At 52.1% G+C, this 25,589-nt stretch overlaps 10 protein-coding genes across 10 annotated transcripts; 5 read left to right on the top strand and 5 right to left on the bottom strand.

Moving 5' to 3' along the window:
- Positions 1 to 727: 727 nt before the first annotated feature.
- PMZ80_007646 (uncharacterized protein) lies at positions 728 to 1,975 on the top strand (the record flags this gene model as incomplete). The annotated part of the gene is made up of 5 exons (XM_064876052.1): positions 728 to 875; positions 944 to 1,074; positions 1,179 to 1,496; positions 1,546 to 1,659; positions 1,709 to 1,975. The coding sequence occupies 5 exons, from the start codon at positions 728 to 730 to the stop codon at positions 1,973 to 1,975; spliced, it is 978 nt and encodes a 325-aa protein (XP_064728316.1).
- Positions 1,976 to 2,996: 1,021 nt separating this feature from the next.
- PMZ80_007645 (uncharacterized protein) lies at positions 2,997 to 3,833 on the top strand (the record flags this gene model as incomplete). Its single annotated transcript, XM_064876051.1, has 1 exon — positions 2,997 to 3,833. One exon carries the CDS (start codon positions 2,997 to 2,999, stop codon positions 3,831 to 3,833), a length of 837 nt encoding a protein of 278 aa, XP_064728315.1.
- A 1,069-nt stretch (positions 3,834 to 4,902) lies between these two features.
- On the top strand, positions 4,903 to 6,189 carry PMZ80_007644 (uncharacterized protein; the record flags this gene model as incomplete). The annotated part of the gene is made up of 1 exon (XM_064876050.1): positions 4,903 to 6,189. One exon carries the CDS (start codon positions 4,903 to 4,905, stop codon positions 6,187 to 6,189), a length of 1,287 nt encoding a protein of 428 aa, XP_064728314.1.
- Positions 6,190 to 7,143: 954 nt separating this feature from the next.
- PMZ80_007643 (uncharacterized protein) lies at positions 7,144 to 8,412 on the top strand (the record flags this gene model as incomplete). The annotated part of the gene is made up of 4 exons (XM_064876049.1): positions 7,144 to 7,261; positions 7,325 to 7,615; positions 7,680 to 8,246; positions 8,297 to 8,412. The coding sequence occupies 4 exons, from the start codon at positions 7,144 to 7,146 to the stop codon at positions 8,410 to 8,412; spliced, it is 1,092 nt and encodes a 363-aa protein (XP_064728313.1).
- Positions 8,413 to 10,025: 1,613 nt separating this feature from the next.
- PMZ80_007642 (uncharacterized protein) lies at positions 10,026 to 12,299 on the bottom strand (the record flags this gene model as incomplete). The annotated part of the gene is made up of 1 exon (XM_064876048.1): positions 10,026 to 12,299. The coding sequence occupies one exon, from the start codon at positions 12,297 to 12,299 to the stop codon at positions 10,026 to 10,028; it is 2,274 nt and encodes a 757-aa protein (XP_064728312.1).
- A 560-nt stretch (positions 12,300 to 12,859) lies between these two features.
- PMZ80_007641 (uncharacterized protein) lies at positions 12,860 to 14,834 on the bottom strand (the record flags this gene model as incomplete). The annotated part of the gene is made up of 2 exons (XM_064876047.1): positions 12,860 to 14,105; positions 14,152 to 14,834. 2 exons carry the CDS (start codon positions 14,832 to 14,834, stop codon positions 12,860 to 12,862), a joined length of 1,929 nt encoding a protein of 642 aa, XP_064728311.1.
- A 1,623-nt stretch (positions 14,835 to 16,457) lies between these two features.
- Positions 16,458 to 19,236, bottom strand: PMZ80_007640 (uncharacterized protein; the record flags this gene model as incomplete). The annotated part of the gene is made up of 2 exons (XM_064876046.1): positions 16,458 to 17,007; positions 17,057 to 19,236. The coding sequence occupies 2 exons, from the start codon at positions 19,234 to 19,236 to the stop codon at positions 16,458 to 16,460; spliced, it is 2,730 nt and encodes a 909-aa protein (XP_064728310.1).
- Positions 19,237 to 20,301: 1,065 nt separating this feature from the next.
- PMZ80_007639 (uncharacterized protein) lies at positions 20,302 to 22,290 on the bottom strand (the record flags this gene model as incomplete). Its single annotated transcript, XM_064876045.1, has 1 exon — positions 20,302 to 22,290. One exon carries the CDS (start codon positions 22,288 to 22,290, stop codon positions 20,302 to 20,304), a length of 1,989 nt encoding a protein of 662 aa, XP_064728309.1.
- A 1,409-nt stretch (positions 22,291 to 23,699) lies between these two features.
- Positions 23,700 to 24,570, top strand: PMZ80_007638 (uncharacterized protein; the record flags this gene model as incomplete). The annotated part of the gene is made up of 3 exons (XM_064876044.1): positions 23,700 to 23,783; positions 23,831 to 23,960; positions 24,029 to 24,570. The coding sequence occupies 3 exons, from the start codon at positions 23,700 to 23,702 to the stop codon at positions 24,568 to 24,570; spliced, it is 756 nt and encodes a 251-aa protein (XP_064728308.1).
- A 214-nt stretch (positions 24,571 to 24,784) lies between these two features.
- Positions 24,785 to 25,585, bottom strand: PMZ80_007637 (uncharacterized protein; the record flags this gene model as incomplete). The annotated part of the gene is made up of 2 exons (XM_064876043.1): positions 24,785 to 25,004; positions 25,056 to 25,585. 2 exons carry the CDS (start codon positions 25,583 to 25,585, stop codon positions 24,785 to 24,787), a joined length of 750 nt encoding a protein of 249 aa, XP_064728307.1.
- Positions 25,586 to 25,589: the final 4 nt, after the last annotated feature.

The following is a 25,589-nucleotide window of genomic DNA, read 5'->3' as shown; positions in this document are numbered from 1 at the left end:
TTCGACAGGTCTACCCTCAGGTTTTCTTCTGCAACATCATCGGGCTTTGCCATCGCATCATAATGTATCACCCATCGACAGATGCGACGACGGCTCTGCGACCTACAGCTCGATGGCCTGCTCTCATCGCTACGCGACCACTGACCTGTTCAGCCTGGCTAGTGGCAAGCCCCTACCTTTCGCAACTCAGTCACTCGGTGATGCAGCGAGCTTCCGCCGCTCGACGGTCAGCAGCGAAGCTCACTGCCTCTGACAGCCGAAGCAAAGACCTTGGAGCTGAACGCGACGGTCCCGCGCAAAGCTATATGTGAACACGATGAACTTCTACGATCGTGAACACGAGACGAGCTTCTAAGATTCGGGAGGTTACCAGCCTTAATATTGTTAATGGTGACTGCCACTTCAAATGCTCTTCACAAATTTGCGCGACACGCGCACGGCAGGCGCGTCAAAATGTTCGGTCGCTCTTTCCAATGACTGGCAGCTAACGTTGTTTCTACCTCAAATCTTGCGGTGTCTCCTGCCGTAAGCTGGCGTATCCTAAGAGTTCCTGGTCATTCCCGACTGTTCCTGACCACTTCTGACCATTCCTGGTCATCCCTGACTATTCCCAACTATTCCTGGTCGTTCCCATTCAGATCCGACCCAAAGACTTCTACAGAACGTGCAAAAATTACTGCGTGGTTCGAGCCGAGTCCTTTGTTTACATGCAATCGATTTGACAGCGATGGAGTCCTCCCCAGTGTCTTCACCAGTCAAGAAAAAGAAAAGCAGATCATCAAAACGCAAGCGGCGTGCCCCCAGCCCGGAGATCGAACGCTTTGGTTTTCCTTACTTTGCCCACCAACAGCTCGACCCTGAGATCTTTCCAGTGTGTAAGTCGGTTCCGAATCCAACACTGACGTCCCCTTCGGTGAACAAATCTAATGACATTCTGGATCAGCTGTTGGTCTTCCAGTTGGACGTCCCGGGTGGGCACCGGCTCCCAAAGAGATTGCCAACTCTACAGCTGTGAAAGACGAAGACGACGTTTTCGACCCTCGGGAGGACCCCGATGATGAATACAACTTCGTGGTAAGTATCCGAACGAAGCTCAGCTAGACAACGGTTCTAGCACTCGAAATGTCACCTGGCATCCTCCCCAAGCGACCAACTCAATCAACACTGACAGTATCTAGGACGACAAAAACGATGTCAAGAAATCTGTTTCTTTCCCTTCCACCAAAAATCCTTACAAACGCTTGAAGACCACTGGCGGCCGCCCCGCAATAGCCAAAAAAGTCACCGCCAATCTCGATTCAGATGACGAATTGATTGTACGAATGAAGCAGGCGAAGTATCTTAAGAAGGACATAGCTCAGCGTCTCATCGACGAAGGGAGGATCAAGTACAATGCGAAGACTATTGGGACACGATGGGCTCGACTGAAAAAGAAGTTGCAAGAAAGGAACGACGAACTGCTGGATGCAGAACTCACTGACTGGCATGAGGGAGATGTATGCAAGGCAAATTTGTGCACCAGTTTTGTATGCTGACGTATCCTAGGACGACGCACTCGAGCAAGCAAAAAAGACTGCTGACAAGACGATTGCGAAGCTCATGGCCGATGTCGAAGCCAAAAGATGGAAGATTGTTGCCGAGAACCTCAAGGTCTTGAAGGTAAACTCTTGCTGGCGTCCCCCTGAGATTTCTAAACTAACACTTTCAGCCAGTCACAAATTTCTCGCAGAATGCATGCCAAGCACGACACATCGCTCTTCAGGAGGGCACGGCCAAGGCCACGCCCGAATCAATCAAAGACCCGGACACTGCGACTCGAGATCGCATTGCAGCACGGAAGGAAAAAGAAGCTCGAATCGAGCAAGACCAGATTGCCTTCAGGTCCAATGTTCACGGCAACCCGGAGCAAATCGCCCTGGTACACGCTAATTGGAAGGGCAATGCCTGGACCTCGAAGGAGAAGCCATACGACTAGGATCATATTGCTTCCACAGGCACAAGGAGGAAGTTCACCGCTCGCAGAGGTCGAGCTCGGGCTTGAAAAGAACATTTGAGAGGCAAGAAGAAGACACACCAGAGCATGACAATAGAAAGAGAAGGGCAAAACATGAATGAAACGACGACGGGTTCTTGAGCATACAGCGTCCTCCACAGCTCCCAACGATACAACAAGTCGGATCGCTAGCGACTGAACGAATATTTGAGCAGCACATGGCGCAAGCGGGGATGGACCAGTCATATCTGCGAGCAAGGATACAAAAGCATACGGTAATTTTCTTTCGACAAGATCTTGATGAGTCAAGTATCGAAGCCACAAGGGCTCTGATACGAGTGCATCTTGATAGCTGAGCAGACCAATGGGATATATGATCATGCTATCTTTCACAGCAGGCTCCCCGTCGACGTGTCCCCGTGCAAGCGACATGTGGCTGATCAGGCGATCTCTATGCTGATTTGCGGCACAAGGCAAACGGCAAGGCGCAGCTTTGGGCTTGGTAGACAGGGATCCATGCCTGAATCCGCTCCTCGTGCGGGGGCAACCGTGTCTAACTCGCGCCACCACAGTGATGCCTGGGGACGATGTTGACCTTTAACCTGATTCGTCCAGCATCGCCAAGCGCGTCAAGCGAGCGAGATACATAAACTTCGTTTCAGGTTGCAACTCTTTCCTTTCTCTTCGTCACGCACCGAGCAGGCAAACTATCGCGCGTCCGCGGTCTCTAACAAGCTTAGGGACTCGTACGACAAGTCATTCGTTCGTCTCTGGAAGTTGTCCTCTTGCCCGTCGAGAACGACATCTGAAGGAGTCATTCGAAAGGCTTCGCAGCTCTCCCAATCACATGGTACCAAGTGTGTGAACAGTCAAGCGTCAAACCTTCCTCTCGAACCCCATCACGCTCTCTACTCTGCCTGGGTCTTCCGCCACTCATTCCTCCTGCTCAACTTCACTCGTTCGACAATACAATCCACTGCGGCTTCCGAAATCAATTGCGAAGATGTTCAAGCGATCTTTCAATACCGAGGCTGGTCGCGTGTCCAAAACAAAGTTGGTCAAGAAGTCGTACCCGGAACACGTGAAGAGGAAGATGCAAGACAGCTTGAGCAGTCCGAACAGTCCGCCGGTTGGGAGGCAAGTCCTGGACGAAGCATCAAGCATAGCACATACTAACACGATGTCCAGCCAACTCAACAGCCCTATCATCACCATGGTGGTAGGACGTGATCAGCGCCTGTTCGCCGCTCACGAGGACGTTCTCTGCCGATCACCTTTCTTTGTGACTTACCTGAAAGGCCAGTTCCTTGATGGTAACGCGAAGAAGGTGGAGCTGCCTGACGAAGAACCCGAAATCCTCTCCTGCGTCCTCGAATTCCTGTACAAAGGCGATTACTACCCTCGCTTGTTGCACGACAAGCGCCGCAATACATGGGATCTCGAGCGCACGCAGGATATAAAATCTGGTGGTCGCGGAAACAGCGAATCCACAATCCACATTCAGGAGGCCGGTGGTGACGTCCTTCGGGACACAGTGGTGTACTGTGCTGCAGATAAGTACGGTCTGGAGGAGCTGAAGAAATTGTCTCTGCGGAAGCAAGGTCTTCAGTCTGGCATCCAGGTTGATGTTATTTTGCGCTCGGCACGATATGCCTATGAACACACTCCTGACACCGAGTCGCGTCTCCGCGCTCATTACCTTGCTCTGATCATCAGAAGTCGTAAGACTTTCAAGAGGAGCGGTACTATGCAAAACGAAATGGAGAAAGGTGGGAAATTGTTTTTCGATCTGTTTGTGGCAATGTGCAATCATATCGATGACATTGTGGAGATCAGGTAGGTCGCTTCTCCTTCGCATTGCGCTGACTTCTTTCTCCTGCGGTGAATCAACCGCTTACTTGCCCAACAGCAACAGCAGATCGCCCAAAGTCATCTAACGAGCGCACTCCCCACATTCAGACTCGACGGCTCGGAGCTATAATGCAGAGGTAGGAAATTATCTGCACCACATGTGTAGGCACACGAAAGCTCTGGACGCCGTCGCTAGACGACAGCACTCCACTTCTATCGAGGTCGGCCGACACATTTACTGGTTCTTTGAAACCCTACTCTTTCTAATACATCAAGCCCGGACTCGGCGCAATTGGCTGCTATTCTACTCGATTCGCGTTTGACTTTGCTTCTGGGAAGCGAGTCTCAACTCAAGCAAAAAAAGGAAAGGACAAGAGAAGTTTGACATTTGGAACAAGATAGGTCTGCGGCTTCCTTTCGCAGCTCACTTTTGTTTTTCTGTGTGAATGTTTTTGTACTTTCTGGTATCTACAGATGCCTTACACTACAGCTAGTACCGCACGTTTGATCTGCCAGCTTGCTGGTATGATTGACATCCTTATGGTGATTAGATAGGAAATGAGAGATTCGGCCACCTCAAGGTTTCTTTTGCGGCATGTGAGCGCGAATTTGCTGATTTGGGTTGAGTTCGAAGCGCTTGCTTCGATCGGCAGGTACGGGCTTTGTTCTGCTGACATGAATGGTACACCCGGCCGTTCCTCGCCTGCAAACCTGAAACTGTTCAGACCTGCCTCACACGACCCTCAACCTAACTTCAGATCTGCCTGCAACCATGATGTGTGGCATCGAAGCACCTACTGTGGGGCTTGCTATAGCTCACCGTGTCGGTAGTTGCGCTGCCCAACAGTCATCCTCGAAGACTCAGAGTGTTGCCTAACAGTACTTCAAGTATAGGTTACCTTACGCTCTTACCTTCAACTTCAACCTCTTCGTCACTACCACGCCTCGTCCGATGACACTCTTCCCCTCCATTAGTCGACCGCCTTCCTCTTCGATCTGTCCAGATGCCGATCGAATCGTTTACATCCCACATCCCAGGTCACAAACCAACCCGAAGCATGGACCGCTTCAACACAAACCGTAAGCGCCCAGCGCCAACGTACAATGACTTCAATGCCTCTAAGAGGCTGCAACAATCGCAATCCAAATCCTCCAACCACGACAGTCTGTTCATATCAGATGACGAAGGAGAAGCACAGGTGGACGAAGAACTCTTCGGCCGTGACAACGACAATGACTTTACCTCACTCGTCAACAGTCTACGACCTCAGTCCGTCCGGCCTGCACAGTCACAACCACAACCACAGTCACAATCACAATCACAATCACAACCCACCCAACCACGACCGACACAACAACGACCACCTGCTCAGCAGCGACCAGCCACACAGCCTACAAGTACTCCGACCACAAATGGCGCATCTACAAATGGCGCCAACACTTCCATTTCCACTTCCGCAAATGCCGCAACCGTACCACCACCCACCACAATCGACCTAGACCAGCTCGACACCGACACCTCCATCAAAGACGAAGCAGACCAAATCTCCGAACCCCCCTGGCTCAAAGACACACCCCCAACCGAAAAAGTCACCCTCTTCATCGGCCGCCTCAACCGCACAGCCCTCGTCCGCCGCACCGACCTCGCTAAATCCCCCATCCTCACGTCCTGGATCATCGATGACCCGTCGCAAACCTCAGGAGGTCAAGGCGCCTACATCATGCGCCCACAACTCGCAAAATGCTCATACGCGGACTTCGATGCTGTGTTGCAGTTTTTCCATAGTGGGGAGTATGCGCCTATGTTGGTCGATGATTGTTTGGATGGGGTTGTGGGGGAGGAGGGCTATGCGAAGGAGTTGCTTAGGGGTGGGAGGGTGTATATTATTGCGAGGATGTTTGAGGTGCAGGGGTTGGCGGAGTTGGTGTATAGGAAGATTGAGAGGGTGGATGTCGGGAGGTACTCGATCAAGGCTATCGTTGAGTTGGCGGGGATTATCTTTGATAATAAACGTGTGCCGACGCCTGCGGTTTCAATTCCTGCGGCGGCTGCGGGCGCGGCTGCTGTGAACAGAGCGAATGAGAACGGTACGGACGGTGCAGACGGTGCAAACAATGGCGATGCAGGCGCAGAGCAACCAGGACGTGACAAGCTGGAGGAGTGGATTATTACACAAGTTGCGAAGAACTTCCAGGAGATCATGAGTACGCAGCAGGATGTGTTTTGGAGGGTTGAGAGGAAGACGAGGGAGAGGATGTTCTTTGCTAGGGTGTTGGAGGAGGCGAGTAGTCAGTATCGGGCTACGGGGGGGAGGTTGGCTGGGGCGGTGGTTACGATTGATTAGTAGGATTTTGGGATGGAGCGTGAGCAAGTGCTGGTGGTTGTGGCGAAGGGGTGGTTGGTGTCTTGGGCAGCTTGTAGAGTCTTTTCGGAACTAGAATCTGGGGAGCGAGATTCGAATGTTCAAGCTCGGATTCAATTGATCGATCATCCTGATTCGCAGTCCTGGACTTTATTTGGGCTGTCTGAGTGTGGCTATCGATTTGGTGTTTGATAAATGGAGCTCATCCCCACCTATTTGGTCCTTGGGTGCCTTCTATTGCCTCACTCCCAACAGGGCTGTTCCGATGAAGCGTATATTCCAGCTTCTAGTTTGAGGATTTCGACTCCGTCTCAGGGTTGTAACTGAGCTCACGGAGTTCTGTCTCTGCGTCCTCATCCTTGGCACCCACCCTGTGCAATTCCTCCTTTTCGTTTGTGCTGACTCGACTACACTGACATCCTTCAGGGTCGACCGGACGGCGGAATTGCTGCCGCGTCATGTGCTCATCATGTCGCCTGCGGCGAAGAACTTCAGGCCGAAGATTTACCTTATTCTCGATCACTCTCACTCATCCTCGGCTTGGACATCTCCAAGCTTCACTCCACGTTCGTCCTCCGCAAACCATGGTTGCCCCGCCATCGACGCGGTTCTGGATATGCCATGGCCAGAACTGCATCTCGAGATATGCTTATTGCGGAACCAGAGTTCGCCGATCCAATCACGGGAACGAGAACATACTCTAGACGCGGGTTCGACTGCCACGAGTCGTTCGTTCGAGGGGTAATCCAAATCTGAGGCCAACATGACGAACCCCTCAAAGCAAGCGCAGGTGCGTGGAAAGTACAAACGGCAGGTAGGTGTCGATTCGGCCTAGGTATATAGAGGCAGGTGCGGTACATCTTCACCCTTCTTCTTCTCTTAGCCAGTGCTTTATCCCATTACTTTCTCTTTCCCCTTCCAGCAGTAAACTTCAAAATGTCTACCGAAAGCGCCCCAACCTTCGACATCCCCAAAGAATGCATAGCAGGTGTCGTCAAGGATGAGGGACCAGATTTCTACGTCTCAGTCGAGAAGGTCCCTGTTCCAGAGATCGGTACGTCCGACCCTTTCAGCAGCCCACCAGCATCACTACAGAACAAACTAACCAAACTTCCAGGCCCCGAAGATGTCCTCATCAAACTGAACGTCACCGGCCTCTGCATGTCAGATGTGCACTTCATGATGAACGATTGGGCCCTGCCCAAGATGTCCGAGCTAGGCACAAAATGCGCCGGTCACGAAGGCGCCGGCGTCATCGTCAAAGTTGGTGACCGAGTCAAGAACCTCAAGGTCGGAATGAGAGCAGGCCACAAGCCGATCCAGGATGTCTGCCATACATGCGAATACTGCAAGGCCGGACGAGAGACATATTGTGCTAAGGCAGTCTTTACGGGTTTGGCGTGTGACGGTGAGTCAAGAAACAACCATACATTTGTCGATCGATGCGCAGCAAGCTAATAACATGTGCGCAGGCTCATACAAGCAATACATCGTCTCCCCCGAAAACTACACAACCATCATCCCAGACGGTGTGTCCGATGAGGTCGCCGGTCCTGCCATGTGCTCCGCCGCAACAACCTACAGCTCCCTGAAGGAATGCGGCCTGAAACCAGGAAACTTCGCTGTCTTCCCAGGTGGTGGTGGTGGTGTCGGTATTCAGGGTGTACAACTTGCACACGCAATGGGTCTACGACCAATCGTCGTCGACACAGGCGATGCAAGAGCAGAGATGACCAAGAAATATGGTGCTGAGCACTTCGTCGACTTCAAGAAGGGAGACCCAGTCGAGGAAGTCATTAAGCTCACAGGCGGCGGTGCACACGCTGTGTTCGTCACAGCTGTGCAGGCTTACCCGCTCTCGCCGAAGTATCTTGGTTCCAGGGCTGGCGGTGTGGTTATGTGTATTGGCTTGCCACCTGCTGGCCAGTTCCATATTGATGTTGACCCTACGACGCTGATATTCAGGAATCAATCAATCAAGGGCACGTTGGTCAGTTCGTTGGGTGATCTGGATGAGACACTGGAATTTGCTGCGAGAGGTGAGCAGTGCAGATCTCTGATATGCGGAAACTATGCTAACAGTAAACAGGAAAACTTCACCTTGAGCCGCAGGTCGTTGGACTCAGCCAGTGGAACGACTGTGTACAGAAGCTCAAGCGATCTGAGATTGCGGGCCGTGTTGTGGTTGATTTCAACAAGGAATAGAGCTAGATACTGTATAAAACAAGAATTTTACAATCATCCACGATTTCGAAATCATTCTATCTTTGCTCGGCATTGTAGCTCCTTCGCAAGCTCATCCTCTTTGCTCACAGCACCGCGCATCAGACCTCAATTTTCTGATCATCAGGCTAGAGTGCCAGTGCTGCTCCTCAAATACGCCTAGGTGGAGGAACAGGAGCAGGCTTTTAGGCCGGGCAAACTGCATGTTGCGCCAAGGCCCGGGGTGATTAGGCATCAGCAGGTTCTCCCGGTAGATACCTACTGAAGTCTGCTCATTGCCTCACCAGTGACGCAGTCCCATGAGAGTGATTGAGAGAACTTCTGTCATCCATCTGCCAGAGCTGCCGGCGTCCCCAAGCACCCAAGCGATCGACCGGTCGAGCGGTTCAAGCCTTCGTGTACGCTCTGCCGACAGGATCTACAGACACCCTACTACTGAATGAAACCAGATAGCAGGTTTCAGATGGCACATCCAGCTCCAGAATACAACCATACCGCTGATGGCCATGATAGCCCCGTTCACAACCAATGCCGGGCACTCAGCCATCCATGGGGTGCATGCAGGCTATTCTTGCAGGAATGGTCCAACCGCATCTACCATGCCGAACCGTGCTCGCCCGCGAAGCAGTTCGATACTGCTCTACTACAGTGGCTTGCAAGGCCCTGGCTCGGACTGTCTTGGAATAGTGATCATCTGCTTGTCGCAAGCCATTATACTGCTGCTACCCTTGGACCCCTACGACACTCTACACCGAACACCCTCGCGGACCCTTCGCGAGTCACAGTCGAGAGCGGAGTGACCCCAATCGCACCATCCCACAGATCCTACGGAACCACGACTATCTCCGGTAATGCCCGCGTTATACAAGGCGACGTCGCACAGCTACATAACCACATCAACTCCAACACCAACACCATCTCCAGCTCACTGCTGAACTTCGTTACATTCGCATTCAGCAGGACGACGCACAGTAGCAGTAGCGCACAACCACCCACACCTTACAGCATAAACTACCTTGTCCAAGGCTTCAGCTCAATCGTCCTCTCCGCGGCAACAGTGGTGGTGCTTACGCGTCAGAGTTCCATTCTGCGGAAGTGCTTCCAGGTACATACGCGAAGCCACGGGACCGGGAATGTCCCATTTCGCTCGTGTCGAGCGGTCAACGCGCCGAAACTGGGGGTGCTGTTCGGGAGGCATGTTTGGACTTTTGCGAGGGCGTTTCGTGGTCGCTAGGCGGGAATTGAGGGTGCATGACTCACTGGGGATTGGTTGAGCGATAACGTCGTGCAATGAAACTGGGAAGCTTAAAGTAGGTGAATTTGCTTCGCGACCTAGTAGATACGCGCCGGCAGTATTGTGTGCTTCGTGCTATCATGTGCTGATAAATCCTGAAAGCAGGATGACTGTGTGGAAAGCAAAAGGCAAAGAGGCAGGTATGGTCGTGTGACTCGAGAACAGCGAAAAGTCTACGGTAAGTGCTTGGCTGCTATCGTTGTGTGACTCCGAATGAGGTCTTCTAAGTCGATCCATGAACATGTGCACCACACTACAACCCCTCCCACTCCATCACCTCCGCCACCTAAAAAGTCAATCTTCACCGCCTCCCCTCCCCCTTAACCCTCGCAATCCTAATCTTATCCTGCGCCGTACACCAGCTCTTCATCGCGCCCCACGCCCGCGTCTTCCATCTCATGTCGTCCCAGTAGGCTTCGACTGTTTCGACGGATATGTTACATGCTCTTGCCAACAATGCTTTTTCGACGGGGTTGAGGCCGCCTATTGTTGGGTTGCGTGTTGGTCGTGGGGTCGTGCTTGATCGTTGGGATGATGGTGGGCTGGCTGGGTCGTTGTTGGAGGGTTGAGACGTCGGAGGGTCGATATCAACATCAATATCCTCAACGTGCTCAGCACTCCCATCGACACTCCCTCTATCCCCATGAATGACAAAATCAGGGTCAGAATCAACCATTATCTCATCATCTCCCACACCGCTCGGTCCCTCGTCATCTTCTCGGTCAACCTCATCATCCTCATCAAGTAGAACCCCATCAAACCACTCCTGCGTACTAGGATGCCGTTCCCAAACCTCCCCCAACACCCTCCTCGCCTCAGGGTTAAGGCCCAGCTCATCACTCTCCTTATTGTCGATTACCTTGCCGACTTTACTCATTAGGTACTGCGCTATCCCTAATCTGAATAATGCATGGGGCGGTTCGATTCCTGCATTCCCCTGTATCCCTATTCCTTGTCCTCCTTGACCGCCGACTGAGCCCGGACCGCCGAGATGTGCAGGACCCTCATATTTCCTCACATAATAACTCAACATGAACCGCCCCTCCGCATTCATCAAGTGCAGTATATTATTCAGACGGTCGAGGAGGCCGGGCGTGGGCATACAGGGTCGACCGTCGCTGCGTGTTGTTGCTGGCCAGGAGAATTTGAGGCTGATGGCGTTGTAGGGTTCGGAGGCGAGGAGGGCGTTTTCGGTGGGTGAGTGGGTGCAGCTGTAGCTGTGGGCGTGGTTGGGAGAGTTGGAGGTGGATTGTGGAGGGGTAGGTGGGAAGGTTGGGATCGAGGGGGGGAAATCGAAGGTCGAGGTGAATGGGGATGTGTCTGGGGTGTTGAGACGGAGGGTATCAGAGAAGGAGGTTGCGAGCGGTGTGAATGGGGTTCGGGTGGAAGGTGTTGATGTTGTGCTTGTGTTGTTGAGCTGGCTAGATGGAGCTCGAGGCTTGAGCTTGATGGTTTCGAAGTCGTCGAGGTAGAGGTTTGTCTTAGGTAATGTTGCAGTCGGCGTCGATGCGTCGCCATTTCTAGCCTCTTCCAGGTCTAGCGGTCCACTGGTCTTCCTGAAACTCAGTGCGTCGGCGCTTGCTTGTGGTCCTTCGAATGACATATTAGTCGCAGGCTGAAGACCATACCCAACTCGTCGACTAAAGCCATTTGCATCCTCGGTCCTCTCCTCGTTCTCTTTATTCTTCTTACCAAAAACACCAACATCATCACCCACCCTCGCCTTCGCCATCTTAATCTTCACCCTCCCCCATCCCACATTCCCAACAGAACCCTCCTCATCATCACCACGACCATCCACCCCCCTCTTCAACCTCTCCCTCCTCCCCTTCCCCTCCCCATTCCCCGCCCCCACAGGATCAACCGCCGCAAACCTCAACTTGCCCCTCCCCCCCTTCTGCCTTCCCTCCCGTCCCGGCTTCCTCACCTCCTCACCCCCACCCAAGAACTCAAGCACACTCTCCGCAAACCGACTCTCACTCCCATGCACCCCATACGGCTTAAACACCTTCTCAACAGCCTGGTTCGCAAGTATGATGTTCGTCGACATTGGCTGTTCCTCGAGAATTGGTTGAGCTTGGATACTTAGTTGTTCGAGGGTGAATTCTGTCTCGTCGATTAGACGCTGCAGCCTTGGATCGAGGTGGTGGGATTTTGCATGCGTGGGGCGGAGGAGGGAACGGTCGATGTCGAGGCGGGGGTCGAATGTTATGGTGTTGTTTGTGGGTTGGCCGTGGTCGTTTACATTCTCGTGCGTGGTGCTGGAGATGTCGCTGTCGGAGTCGGTGTCGCTGTCGAAGTGGGGTTGGTAGGATTTGAAGTCGTGGCTATCACGGTAGTGATCGAAGGGATCGTCCTGGTCGGTGGTGTCGTTCTCTTTGTCGGAGTCGTTGAGTGAGTTATCGTCGTCGTCGCTTTCTCCGGCGTAGTTATCTTCGAGGTCGTGTTCATCGTCGCTGTCGATGTATTTGTGGAGGTCGTCGAGGGGGGCAGTGCCCATGGTTGAGGCGAAGGTGTCGAAGTCGATGAGGTCGTTGAGGGAGGGTGTTTCCATGGTTTTTGAGCAGTCTGACATGTTGGCAGGCAGCAATAGCTGTTGAGAGGCTTGTGCAGTAGTGCTATGTAATTGACTGTATCGTACTGAAAAGCTTAGAAGGTATGTGGTCTTGTTGATATATCGAGCGAGTGTACGTCCAAAGCAGTATATATTGTCGATACGGGGGAGGCTGGGAAGTCGGTTGCGATTGTCCTTGAGGGATCTTTCTCGAGAAGCACATTGAAGTGTCTGATCACGCACTTAGTATTGTTCTTGAGGCAGGGTCCGATTTGTCACTTACTTTGATATTGTTGACTGTTGGTGGGCGTCCTGCGTAGATCGATACCATGTGCACTCGATCGAGTTGTCTGTGAGCTTCGTGGAAGCACATATGGACTAATTGCAAGTAGAAATTCAAGTGTGTATCATTGCTCTTTCCACGCCGTCAATTCTGTCGAGGAGGCATCAAAACGACCATACGATAGTCCTGCATCATGCATCTCATCGTGTATCATATGCACCATTAGCCATATCCCCAATGCCATACCACTATATCAACACCAAACTTTTCACCCAAGAAGAGAAAATTGGACCCCATCCTAGAACTTCTCGCTCGTAACACCCCTAGTCAACACCACCAGAATCCAAGCGAAAAAGTGCACAATCGTCGTCAATATCCACACAATGGACTTCAGCCCTCCGATCATGACAGACAACATCAGTCTGACAACGCCAGGCAATTCTTGACCTTTCCGTTCCCCAGACTGATAGTGACCCAGCTTTTCCAGATCAAACTCCTTGACGACAACTTTCTTGGTTTTGTTTTTTGGCTCCTTCCCTTTCTTTCTCCCGAACCACTTGTTATGTTGCTTTTCTTTTCTTCTTTCCTTGTTCTTGATGTCCCGTTCGTGGATGACTGCAAGCTCTTTTGCCTCAGCCTCCGCTTCCTCGCGCTCCGCCAGGGTAGCGTAGAACACGCTGCCTGCTGTTGACTTCCCTGCTACAGAGCCACCATAGACACTTCCTGCATATGCTGACCGTGCTATCGTCGGTGTAGGTTTCGGTTGCCAAAGTTCCATTGCAGCCATTATGGGATTAGTGACTTCATCTGCGATTGCGACTGTCATAATGGCCGACACTATGCTATCTATGGCGAAGAGCGACGGGACGTGCTCGAGGATCTGATTAGCGTTTATATGCATTATCCTGGTGTTGAAGTCAAGGGTTAACAAGGCGTTATCGTGTTCCGATTGAGGGATGGTGGACATTCTGATACCTGGTATCGTCGGTTCACTTGCTGATTGTATATCTGATTCTCGTGGGTTGGCAACTGTGATAATTGGCAGTGTTCTTCCCATCTGTTTTGAGACGTGAATGTCGAGTACTGGTCGTGCTCCTAGCATAGGCGTACCCCTTGCCGACTCAGGTGATTTAGCGAAGTCTGGACCTCGTTGTCTTCGCCCCACAGCTGGGTGCTCAAGCTCGTAATGCTGCGCGTTGGCATTCCACCTGAGTTTGCAGGCTTCCTGGCTTGCTGCTCTTTTGACCGCCGCTGCTTGGACTTCATCTCGGTGTGTTGGTGCCAGTCCGTGCTCCTTAGCAAGAGCTGTGCTTTGGTTAATGGCCATCATGGCGGCCATTTTGGGAAATATGAATGCGATCAGGCCATCATTGGGTGGTTGACGTCGGGATGCTGCTTCTATCGAATTGATTGAGACTTCACATTTGATAGTGGACTTGCGAGGATTGACTTTTGTTAGAGCTATCTCGTTGGTGTCGTATGTTATGAGCGAATAGAAAGGAAGAGATGGGTCAGAACCCAGGTTGAAGTTGGCCTCTTCGGTCCTGCTTTACGTTAGTCATGCCTCTCATCGAGGGTGCTCATCCTTACCTGGCAAGTTCCAAGTCGTAGCTCCTTATCTTTGGACTAGGCTCCATGCCATGGGTGGCTTCCCATAGTTCCAGCAGCTCTCTAGCTGTTGACAGTCGAGGTGTCAAAGTGTCGAGAGGGAAGTTGAAGACACTAGGCGGTGCTGAAGGTGGTCCAAGAGCTCGATCTATCGGTGTCATGAGTGATGGCGTATATGACGGTCGATACAATCTGCCTGGGGACGAGTGCATCTGTGCCGCTACAGGCCGTTGCGGATAATAGTTCTGCTGATTCAATGACTTCGATGGATCATAAGTAGGGAACATGGATCGATATGCAACGGGCGACCTGGCTGAATCGGCGCCACCACTATGGTAGCCGGAGTCACTGGAAGTCTGAGGTGAAGAATGCTTCGAACGGGGTGGAGGCGGTGGGGTGTACTTCTTTGTAGCTGACAACGGCGTATACGTTGCATCAATAGGCGAGTATGATGTTACAGCTTGTCCGATTTCCATCTCTGATGAGCCTGATCTCTTATGCTGATGCTCTGTTGGTATCGATGGCACTGGCCCTCTTTCCTGTGAGTTGTTCCGCACGGTGTCCTGCTGAGCTACGACTGCTGACAAGCTCGGTTTGCGAATGTGTGGATTGGGCAATGCTATGCGTGGCACTGGCGCGACTGGTGTTACGGCCGGAGTAGCCATCGTTGTCGCCATATCGCTACACCTGGTATGAGAAAGGGATTTGGCTGCTTCGGATCAGTTCCACGACCCGCGTATCTTCTGACACTTCCAGCGCCTGCACGAGGAGAGAACACGACGAAGCTGAATCTCACCAGGACCTGTGAATCAAAATGGGACAACAACGCAAGAACGGCACGCAAAGAGGAAGGGTATACAGCAGCGCATCTGATACAGATAGCCAGCCCATCTTGCATGCGAGGCATACTGCTTGACTCGTGCATGCTGTGTAGTGGTTGGAAAGCTGTTCAGGCGGCTACGAAGGTCAAGAATAGAAGATATCACATTGTCGCTCGGAGAAGACACGGATTGGGCAATGAAGGACGATTGGGAGAATTTAGCAAAGAAGGAACGACCTGTAGCTCAAGCGCGTCAAGAATGCTGTCGCGTATATCCGTGCTCTGATTTGCTGATGCTGGCCAAGACTTCTGCTAAGGCCCACCTAAAGTGTCTCACAACGATGCGATTGGGTGATCTGTCGAATGAGCTCTCTTCTCTGAACAGGGATGCATATTCTGAGGTGCATGTTGCATTTGACCTTTGCAGTAGCGACCAGATCTTGACAGAAGTGCCGGATCGCGTACCTGGAGCTTGCCGTATCGATGGATAAGTCTCTCATGGCAGGTGGCATGATATCAACGGTAACATGAACGCACAGCGGTCTCGGCACTGGCAGGCGACAAGTACTCACTTTCAAGAGACATGATGCATTTCTCGGTGTGATACGTGGATACTGTCGAAAGTCGATGGAAATCTAGCAAGGAGAGATCTCAAATTACTCAGCATTGCTCTTGCCAATATCGTGTGCAAAGTATCGGCTTATAGAGAATGCCCTATGGCCGAGATTTAGACTGAGCACACCACTGAAAGGCCATGAACGACCACGGATCTGTATGCGTACGAAGTCCCTTCCACAACGGCTTTCTCTTCTAGGCGAAGAGTGTAATTTCTTAGATGAACAATGGTATGAGAGAATTGCGGAAATGTAGATTGTTTGTGTTAGGTCAGTGGGTTCAGGAACGCTGGCGTTGGGAATTGGTATAAGCGAAGTAGCAGTGGGAAGAGTGCTTGATCCGAAAGACGTGAATGTAGCGGGATAGTAGATGGCCATCGTGGGAGACTGAGTTCCATGTTGGCAGTGAATGAGATTGTCAACAAGGAATGGAGTGGGTGTGTCTTTTAGGAAATGTGCACCTTCCGCCGACCACACGTATAGTGTGAGGGCTTCGACTTGCATATCAAGGAGGTGTTGCGAAGAAAATAAGGCAGGTACGGCTCAAACAGCAGGATGTTTTCGCATCGGGACCATTCGGGCCAAGCTTCGGTGTGAGATATTATCATTTGCCTCTTTGTATGTTCTGGTGATCTTGTGATCTACTCTGGGTATACCATGTAGTATGTCCTTTTCCCCTTCCCGCAATACTATGCAATCAATTGTACAAAACCATGCCCATTCATGCATGGATGAATTGAAGTATGCCTGTTGTGAGAGGCCTGACTCTTACTTATTATACTTCTTCTCCTATTACCTATCCCCTTAGATCATCATCATCAACGCCTCATCAGATCAGATAAGACTGAACCAGCTTAAACCAGGAAAGCAACCAACCCCAGAACGCCCGCAGCCATACCAAAGCCAGCCTTCGAAGCAGCTCCAGTGAACGTCGCGATCGGTACGTTGTCCCCCGTCTTGCTCGCAGCGATTCCCGTCGTGCTCGATGGAATGAATGTGCTTGCACCCGTTTGGCCGGCCACTGGTGTCGACGCGGCTGGGGCAGCTGGCACGGGCTTGCTTGCTTCACCGCCAGCAGGCGGTGTGGTGAGAGGCAGAGCGGGCACTAGACCGACGCCCTGAGTTGGAGTTGGTGCTCGTGCAGCGCCATTGCCGTTGTCGGCAGGAGGTGCAGCGGACTGCGTGATGGTGTTGAAGATGACTTGTGGAACAGTAACTGTCTGTGTTGTCGTGCTGCCTGAGGTGAGGGTTCGAGTGAATGTGATGACTGTGCTGGGGAGCTCAGCTGGTGGAGCAGTTGGCTTTGGTGCGTCTGTTTGGCCGCCAACGACGGGTGTCGATGGGGCGGCTGGGGCGGATGGTGTTGGGATTAGTGTGATTGTGCTTGGGACACCGGTGCAGATGCTAGAGATGGTTAGCGGGTTCTAGAAGGATGACAGAATGCATGGCTTACCCTGGGTTCTCTGGCACGAAGTCAGCGCAGATACCAGCTAGGAAGGAGAACGCGGATTGGACGTCGGCGTCGGATGCACCCCAGGCGGAAACACATTCTTGGACGGTGCTGATGAAGTCTGGCGATGGGCAGTAGCAGCTGATATCACTGTTGCTTGAGCAGGAGCCGGCCTTCTGCATCCAGGTTGACAAGCATCGAGGAAGGACGTTCGGGCATGGGGCTTCTGGGACTGGGGTTTCTGAGCCAGGTGGCGACGGGTTGACGACTGTGCTGCTGGTGACCGAAGTCGTCGAAGTGATGCCACCAGTTGGTGTCTTTGGAACACATTTGCCATCTTTGAGCTCTTCGGTGTCTTTGCAGGATAGAGCGGAAGTTGTGGCGACTGGTGTTGAGGAGGAAGGAGTTGTGCTGGTAAGGCTTGTGATGCCGCCGGTTGGGTTCTTCGGCACACACTTGCCGTCCTTCAATTCCTCGTTATCTTTGCAGGACACGGCAGAAGTGGTTGTGACTGGTGTAGTAGCTGCTGGTGTTGTGCTTGTGGTAACGGTAACACCACCAGTTGGCGTCTTTGGCACGCATTTGCCCTCTTTGAGCTCTTCGGTATCCTTGCAAGATACAGCAGAGGTTGTTGCGACAGGAGTAGTCGTAGTGACGCCGCCAGTGGGTGTCTGAGGCACGCAAGATCCTTTGTCCATTGACGAGCCTTCGGAGCACGCAGTCGTTGCTAGAGGTGTCGAAGAAGTTCCCGGAGGGGTCACGATGCCGCCAGTGGGTCCCTTTGGCACGCACTTGCCGTCCTTGAGCTCTTCATCGTCCTTACAGGTTGGTGGTGTGGGCAGATTGCCATCGACAGTTGTGACGCTGGTTGGTGGTGCCTCGCCGCACTTGGGGCAGAAAGTAGCAGTAGATATGATTGTGGTCGTAGAGATGGTCTGAGTAATCGATGTAATGCTGCCGCTGGTAATGGTTACAGGACAGGTGGTCAAAGTGGTGACTGTGAACTCAGTTGTGACAATATCAGAGCTTGCTGGTGGTGACGTGATCCCCCCAGTGGGAGTCTGGGGAACACACGAGCCTTTATCCATCGATGAGCCTTCAGAGCATGCTGTAGTAGCTGCTGGCGTTGTGGAAACACCTGGAGTGGTAGAAGTGATTCCACCAGTCGGAGTCTTTGGAACACAAGAGCCTTTGTCCATGGAGGAACCTTCGGCACATGATGTCGATGCAGCTGGCGTAGTAGTGGTGATGCCGCCAGTTGGTGTCTTTGGTACACACGATCCTTTGTCGTCCTTAGACTCGGTCTCAGCGCATGCTGTGGTAGTTGTTGACGATGTTTTTGGCACACATGAACCCTTGTCCATCGTCGAACCCTCGGCGCAGGAAGTGGTCGTTGTGGCAGGGGTTGTGGTGGATGTGATGCCACCAGTCGGGGTCTTCGGTACACAAGATCCTTTGTCCATTGTCGAACCTTCAGCGCAGGATGTGGTCGTGGTAACTGGTGTTGTGCTTGGTCCTGTTGGCACACAAGTACCGCCAGTCATTGATTCAGTTGATCTGCAGACTGGAGTAGTCGTGGTAATACCTCCTGTGGGTGTGTTGACAGGAGGTTGAGATGGGGGACCGCAATCAAAGCCAATGTTATGGAAGCCGAAGTTGCAGTCACCCTTAACCTTGACTTCTTTTGCACCACCACACTGTGTGTTCTTGACTGTTGTACCGCCAGTACCACACCTGGCCTTCTGTCGACAAACGTCTCCACCCTCCATGGTGTACTCGAACGTCAACTCAGCATCGTCCTTGTCTGTAGAGACCTGCATGTCGGTGATTGAGAAACCTCTGTCCTTACTTGATATCTTTGGGCAGCTAGCGTCATCATTGGTAGCCTTTCCGACGATGGCCTTGCCTTCGAACTGAGTTCGTCTGATTAGACCACGTCTGCCGGATTGTACGTTGAATGAGTCTTTGCAGTCGAAGCCTGAGAAGTCCATGCCATCGAAGTTTCCCATTTTACCGGTCGGCACATCGCCGAAGTTCCAGCCGCCAGACTGCTCACCAGTACACTGGTTGTTTGTGTTGTCAGGAGAAGAAAATTTCTGAGCATCGTTCCAGCCGTACGTTGCCACAGCCTGCTGCGAATAGAGTACGGAAGCCAGTAGGCCAGCAACAACTGCTGACTTCATGATTGAGACTTAACGATGATCGATAGTGCGGAGAATATAGTTGACTAAGCGATTGACTTTTTGGATAGCGAGTGTCGGAGCGAGAGACGAAAAGAAATGAACGAGAAAACAATACACCCAGCAAATGTAATGCACAGCAAACGATTGTTGATGAGGAATGGAGAGCAGAAACTCTCTTACCTGAGGGTGAAGCAGCATTATGTAGCCTTGCATGATTCAGATCTCAGAGGCACGTTTCTCTGCCTAGCCAATGGTGACCGAGCAAAGCCTCGTACCCTTCAACCAGGGTAGACAGGAACCGGCTAGATCTGAAGCAAGACATTCTGAGGACATCCCTGGCGCGCGTTACTGGAGATGAACGGCAACAACGCTCCGTTGCACTTGAGCAGTGAGCAAACAGTGTTCCGGCAGAGCCAGAGCCAGATGTTGAACTGCCATCCTGAAACATGGGTGGAGGTCAGTCAAGAACCAATAGTCCGCAGCTTGCCATTTGCGGAAGAAGCAAATAGATGGGGTAGCGACTAATTACCAGTCCGTGCGAATGTCTCTCCATGCGGGTTTTGGCGACAGGTACGATCGGAGCGAAGAGTGGAAAGAGTAAGGAGGAACTCCTCTATCGGGGCGCAGTCAGGTCATAGTAGTTCGCATCAATAGGCGACAAGAACGAAGAGCAACAAAGGACCACCAAGCCACAAGTTTGAAGAGTTGTTGGAAAGGAGAAAACGTGTGGTTGACAGCTCGTCTCGAATGCAGGCGCTTAAGCGAGCCGCCGGACTTGTTGGCTTGGCGGTTTGGTAGGACCTCACGTGACAAGAATTCCCCGAGAACGCGCCTGCAATGCGCTCAAGTAAGATTGGTATACAACATAAAAGTCCCCTAGGTCCAGCACCTTTGCTGATCATTCTTGCGCGCGTCTATGCATGTCTATTCGTGTATATCGTTCAGTATATCGTCGCTCAGAATCAGCATTGCAAACAAACGCCAGAGTTTGGAGCCGCGGCACTTCTTGGGTAGACCCCACCTGTCTTAAACCCAGACACCACATCCCCTTTCTCCGCAAAAGACTCACCACCCGAACTTTTCGACATGGATGTCGATATTCCACCCTACCCGAACAAGACTAGCTACTGTGTTCTGTACGTCTTTGACTAGTCCATCTGGTCCACTCACCACAACACAGATGCTCTGCTGCATGTCGATCTTCTGCTTAACATCACCTCGCACCCATGCTTCGAGTTCTGCTTTGACGTCCGGACGTTGATGCTCCCCTGTGGCGCTGCGGGTGTCGAAGCGATGAGTGATGAGATCAAGGGCATTCCTGGTGTCCGGGGAAACGTTTGCCGGACAGGCAGTGGACGATGATGCCTCTTCTGTGCTTGGTAGCATCGTGACCCAAGCCTCGTGGTTAGCATCTTGCCGGATCCAGAATTGAGCAAAGCGAGACTCGTCAAGCGTGGTGCTTGACTTCTTGATGCTGGGTTTCACTTTGACCCCTTTCGCGTAGACTACCCTGTCGTTGACGATGTCCTTGGCAGAGCTTGACTTGACTTCGCGATCCCAAGCGAAGGGATAGGTCACAGCAATGCCACTGCCACCCGCGATCAAGCATACCCGATCACTACGCCGGACCGCCTTTAACACCTCGTTGCTGCTGTATGGTCCATCCATGTAAACTCGGGTGTGTTGATGTAGCTTAGCATACTCAAGCAAGTCTCGGGAGAAGCCATCTTGAGCTCGTATGGTGAGTTGAAGAGGCCAACTTTCAACGCTTGTTTCTCGCGGAGGTGCAGGCGAGGCAATAGTGAACGGATGGGCTTGCAACTTGTGCTTTGTGCCCATGTCTGGCACCGTCAAGAAGACATGCTGGCCTGCACACCAGCCGCTCTTCATACCAACCCAGCTCCGCCTCTTCAATGGAACATCGCAATAGAGCAACACAGTCTCTTTGTCTGCAGCAATCTGCAATGTTGCAACGAACGAAGCTGTTTTACATAACATCCTGGACACAAGCCTGTCGAGAGCCCAAATCGTCATGGCGGCTCCAACATAGGGCCGAGCATCATGATGGTGAAGGAAAAGCATGACCAGAGCACCAACCTGCAAGAAGATATGCGATGCCAGAAAGAGCTCATACAGTGCTTGCCTGAAATAGCCAATGCTCGTAAAGTAGATGCCAACATAACAGACAAAGGCTATCATGCCAAAAATGATGATCTTGCGGGTCAAATACCAACCAAGAGTGTAGCCGGAAGGTGCGATCAGGTCATAGAATGCCACTACCATTCCAATGACATGCACAACAGCCGCGACTGTCATCCATTCGCCGAGGCGCCGATGGAACATGTTCAGACCTTCATACGACCAACCTGTAATCCATTGCAATGGCTCATTGTTCTTTGCTGCGAATTTGTAGAGGACAGGCAGGTTGGCGACGAACAGTAACCCTGCTCGATCCGCAAGAGCAAAGACCATAGCCCGTGAGAGAGGCATGTTATAGAAGAGGTAGAACAAGTTCAGGCCGAGAAACAGGAGGATGACGAGGGTTGACTCGTTCGCAGGCAGCGTATTTTTGGGCGCAGTCAAAGAGCGCTGCGGCTTCGGCTGGTACAGCAACAACGATCTGATCTTGTGCCATGCACGTAATGGGGTAGATCGACGTCGTCCTCCACTGAGTTGTGCCTCTGCGAGAAGTGGTGTATCTTCCGAGACACCATCACTCTTTATTGAGGGGCTTTCCGTGCCTCGGAGCGTGCTGCTCGAGGAGGATGCCACAGATGGCGTAGCCGGTCTGTCATCTTGTGGCCTACTCTTTCTTCCCCGACGTGAGATGTAGACTTTCGCCCGCTTTATCAAGCCCCATAGCAAGACTGTGATGACCAGCACGAGAAGGTACGATGGCACGAATCGTCTGGAGAACAGGATGGATTCCACGAGAGTTCGTAGGACAGGCGGCCGTTTCCTGTCACCCTCCTCTGCGGCCGCTAGGATCACATCGTAGGGTAGCAGAGAGAGCTTGAACACAGCTCGAAGTTCAGCAGGCAACACGTCGTCCATGTCGGACATGCAGAGGGTAAGTGTACGATGGACTGGAATGGAGGAAGATGATGCGTATACACAGATCATCTGATAAGATACGAGCCCTCGGAGCTTCAGACCCACAAGCCGAAGTCGGCTTCGGCATTATAATCCCCCGGGCTGTAGACCTCTGTTCCAACAGTTTGGTGAAGGGGCTCTACAGCCTGAGTACTTGCACCCTCAGCCGGACTGCAATTTACAGCTTCAGCCATAGAGTAGCATACAGCTTCACAACTCGTCGGACTTCTTTGCAGTGATCTCATTTCTAGCTTGACAGGTTATGTCAGGCAAAGCAAAGCAATGCACTGCTCGCCGTCTATCATGATCTCGGATATTGAGCATTTTATTCACTTCAAATCGCCATTTTACTTCTCACCTCATTACAGATGTCAGCATTCCTCGAAGTCGGAAGCATGAAATGATCAGAATATCCTCTCTTCATGACTATCTAGACACAACGTGGCTGATCACCATTAAATATATGAATGAATCAGACTCTATCGAAACTCGAAAGCACACAATACCGCATATCACGATCTAACTCGTAGAGTCTGGGCCACTGCAACCATGACATAGTACAGATGAACACACGTCTAGAACCTGTCTTCAGTGTTCAGTGAGCGCCAGTTACATGGTCTCCATCGACGGTCAAGTGTTATCAAACCCATGGAGACTACCAATTCGTGGCTGTTCTTCGCAATGGCACAAAACTACTAGGAGTCCATATCTAGCTGGAAGCAATATAGATGGGTCAAGACAACCACGGAGAAAAGCAGCGACGGAGCGTGTTGGCTAAAGGTGTATTCAAGGCTCCGAACATCACTGACTGGCTTCTGGACTCAAGCTTATATTTGGTGTTATCAATCGTGTGGCATTTGTGTTGATATTTGTGATCTTTTCTTAGGCGTCAACTTGCTTTCAGCCTCTCTAATCAGAAAGTCGGAACATGACTCTCGTCTTGCCTGTGAATCGCGCAGGCCCTCCATCCGGCGTTCGGTGCTGTCGATGAGAGGAACCACTATGAAGCAGAATGCAGTCCACGCCATCAGCCCAGGTTCTATTGTTGCTTCACAATAACAGACATGCAGTCAAATCCCAGAGTGTATACCCAAGCACAGACCCCCGCCGCGCGTCTTCACACCAACATTCCGCCCAAATTAACCACAACCATGCAGATACCACATTCCACCTCGTGAGCCGTTGCCCCTCCAATCGTCCACGCACCAGCACAATACCAACCAACGACCATAAAGCCTTCGCAGATCTCGTATCCGGCCATCTCGAGTACAAAGTTCTTCTATACTTCACTCAACTAAGTCACTCGTTACACCACACTCATTATCAACTTCGTGTATCTACGAAACTCCATCCATCAAATCAAAGCCAAGATGCGCGCCACAGTCCTCTCCACCCTCATCGGCCTGAGCAGCCTAGCTCTCGCCCAAGACCTCGCCAGTCTCCCCGTCTGCGCCGTAAGTTCCCCCTTCCCCCACTAAACAGCCATCTAACAAACCCGCAGCAAACCGCCGCCCTCGGCGCAACAGCAAGCACAGGCTGCGCCCCCGCAGATGTAGCCTGCCTCTGCACCAACTTCGGCAGTCTGCAGGGCGCGATTCAGGCTGGATGTACTAGTGTGTCTGACCAGCAGGGTACGTCCCTTCCATCACCCCTATCTCTCGTACACGGTGAATAGGTCAGGTACTAATACGTGTAACAGCGGCCTGCGCCTGGGGCAACTCCGCCTGCGCCAGCTACGGCGTCAATATCCCGTGTGACACTGGCGCCGGCGCCGCCCCAGCAGAGACACCGACCGACACCGGGTCTGCACCCCCAGCTGATGCTGATACAACCGACGCCGCCGCGCCACCGGCGGATACGGGTGCCGCTGTTGTTGATCCCGCCGCAGGTGGATCAAGCACGCCACTGGTACCCGAGGAAGGCGTGACACCCAGTGGTACTGACATGGCCGCCACCGCAGGCACAGACATGATGACAGGCACAGACAGCATGACATCCAGCATGACCAGCATGCCCACCAGCATGATGAGCAGTAGCATGATGAATGGCACGATGACGAGCCACATGTCAGGATCGGGTTCGAACATGACGCACAGCGCGACTATGAGCGGGAGTATGAGTGCTAGTGCGACTGGGAGTGGGCCGACGAGTATGTACACTGGGGCTGCTAGTGCTGCTGCGGGACGGGGTGGTGTGTTTGTGGGGGTTATGGGTGTTGCTGCTGTGTTTGCTTTTTTTTGAATATGAGCCTTGTTTGGTCGTCTGTGGGGCTGGGTATCTTGGAGTTTGGTGGTGAGGGTAGGGTAGGGTAGATGGCATGAAATGAAATGAGTAATAGACTGCTTTTGTGGGATGATGTTAGCTGTTTATCTTCGTTGTAGCTCTGCTTGTACTCTTGCTGTATCTTCAACAGTATCTGTACCTGTATCATATGGAGTGCTGGCGTCCTCCGCAGCTACTTATCCTCCATAGCGTCCATCTGAGCGAACATCATCCTCATGAGGGTACTCGATGCGGCTGCCCGCCTCTGTGAAACGCCTTCACCTGGCGAAATCTTGAACATGTCCATCAGAATTCTCTTATGCATACGATCTTGTTGGACCCATTCGAAGTCATGGCGCTGTTCAGGCGTCATTCTTGCGAGCTCTTCGGCAGTGAGCTTGACTGGTGGATTGCTAGTTATGGTGTAAGAATGGGAGCGCCTGGCATGTAGAAAGAAGACTTACTATGTGTCGGATTCATGGATATGCTTCCTGTCCTTGGCCCACTTCTTCTCTAAGGGTCGATATGGCTCACCACTGGTGTACTCCTCGAGGGCCTCTGCAAACTGCTCTTGGACACCAACGGGCATATCAACCTTTGTGTAGACACTCTTCAAGAAGCCAATTTGGTCTGATGTGATGTTGCCACCAACTTTCATGCAGTAAGCTGTCAGAAGGATCATTCTGCCCCATGCACCTTTCTCTTGGAGGGTGTTGAACGCTCGAGTGAAAGTGCCGTTGTTGAGGTGAGCAGCTGTCTCTTCTTGACTGAGAATTGGGCGATTCCGTGCAAGTGCTGCATGACCGTATTGCTCTAGGAATAATTCACGCTCTCCAGCGTATTGCAGGTTGATACCAGTAAGCTGAACGGACTCAGTAGCAGGGTCAAAGACTAGCGGAATTTCAAGGACGAGAAAGCCATGAGTTTTCATGCCGGGGTATCCCTTGAGCATTGCGGACACCTTCTGCCAGGTGAGTATCGTGGGTGCTGTCATGGTG

Source organism: Knufia obscura, assembly GCF_036327395.1.
Source record: "Knufia obscura strain CCFEE 5817 isolate CBS 148926 chromosome Unknown scaffold_9, whole genome shotgun sequence".
Lineage (NCBI taxonomy): Eukaryota > Fungi > Ascomycota > Eurotiomycetes > Chaetothyriales > Trichomeriaceae > Knufia > Knufia obscura.
This window is presented reverse-complemented; position numbering and strand designations above follow the sequence as displayed.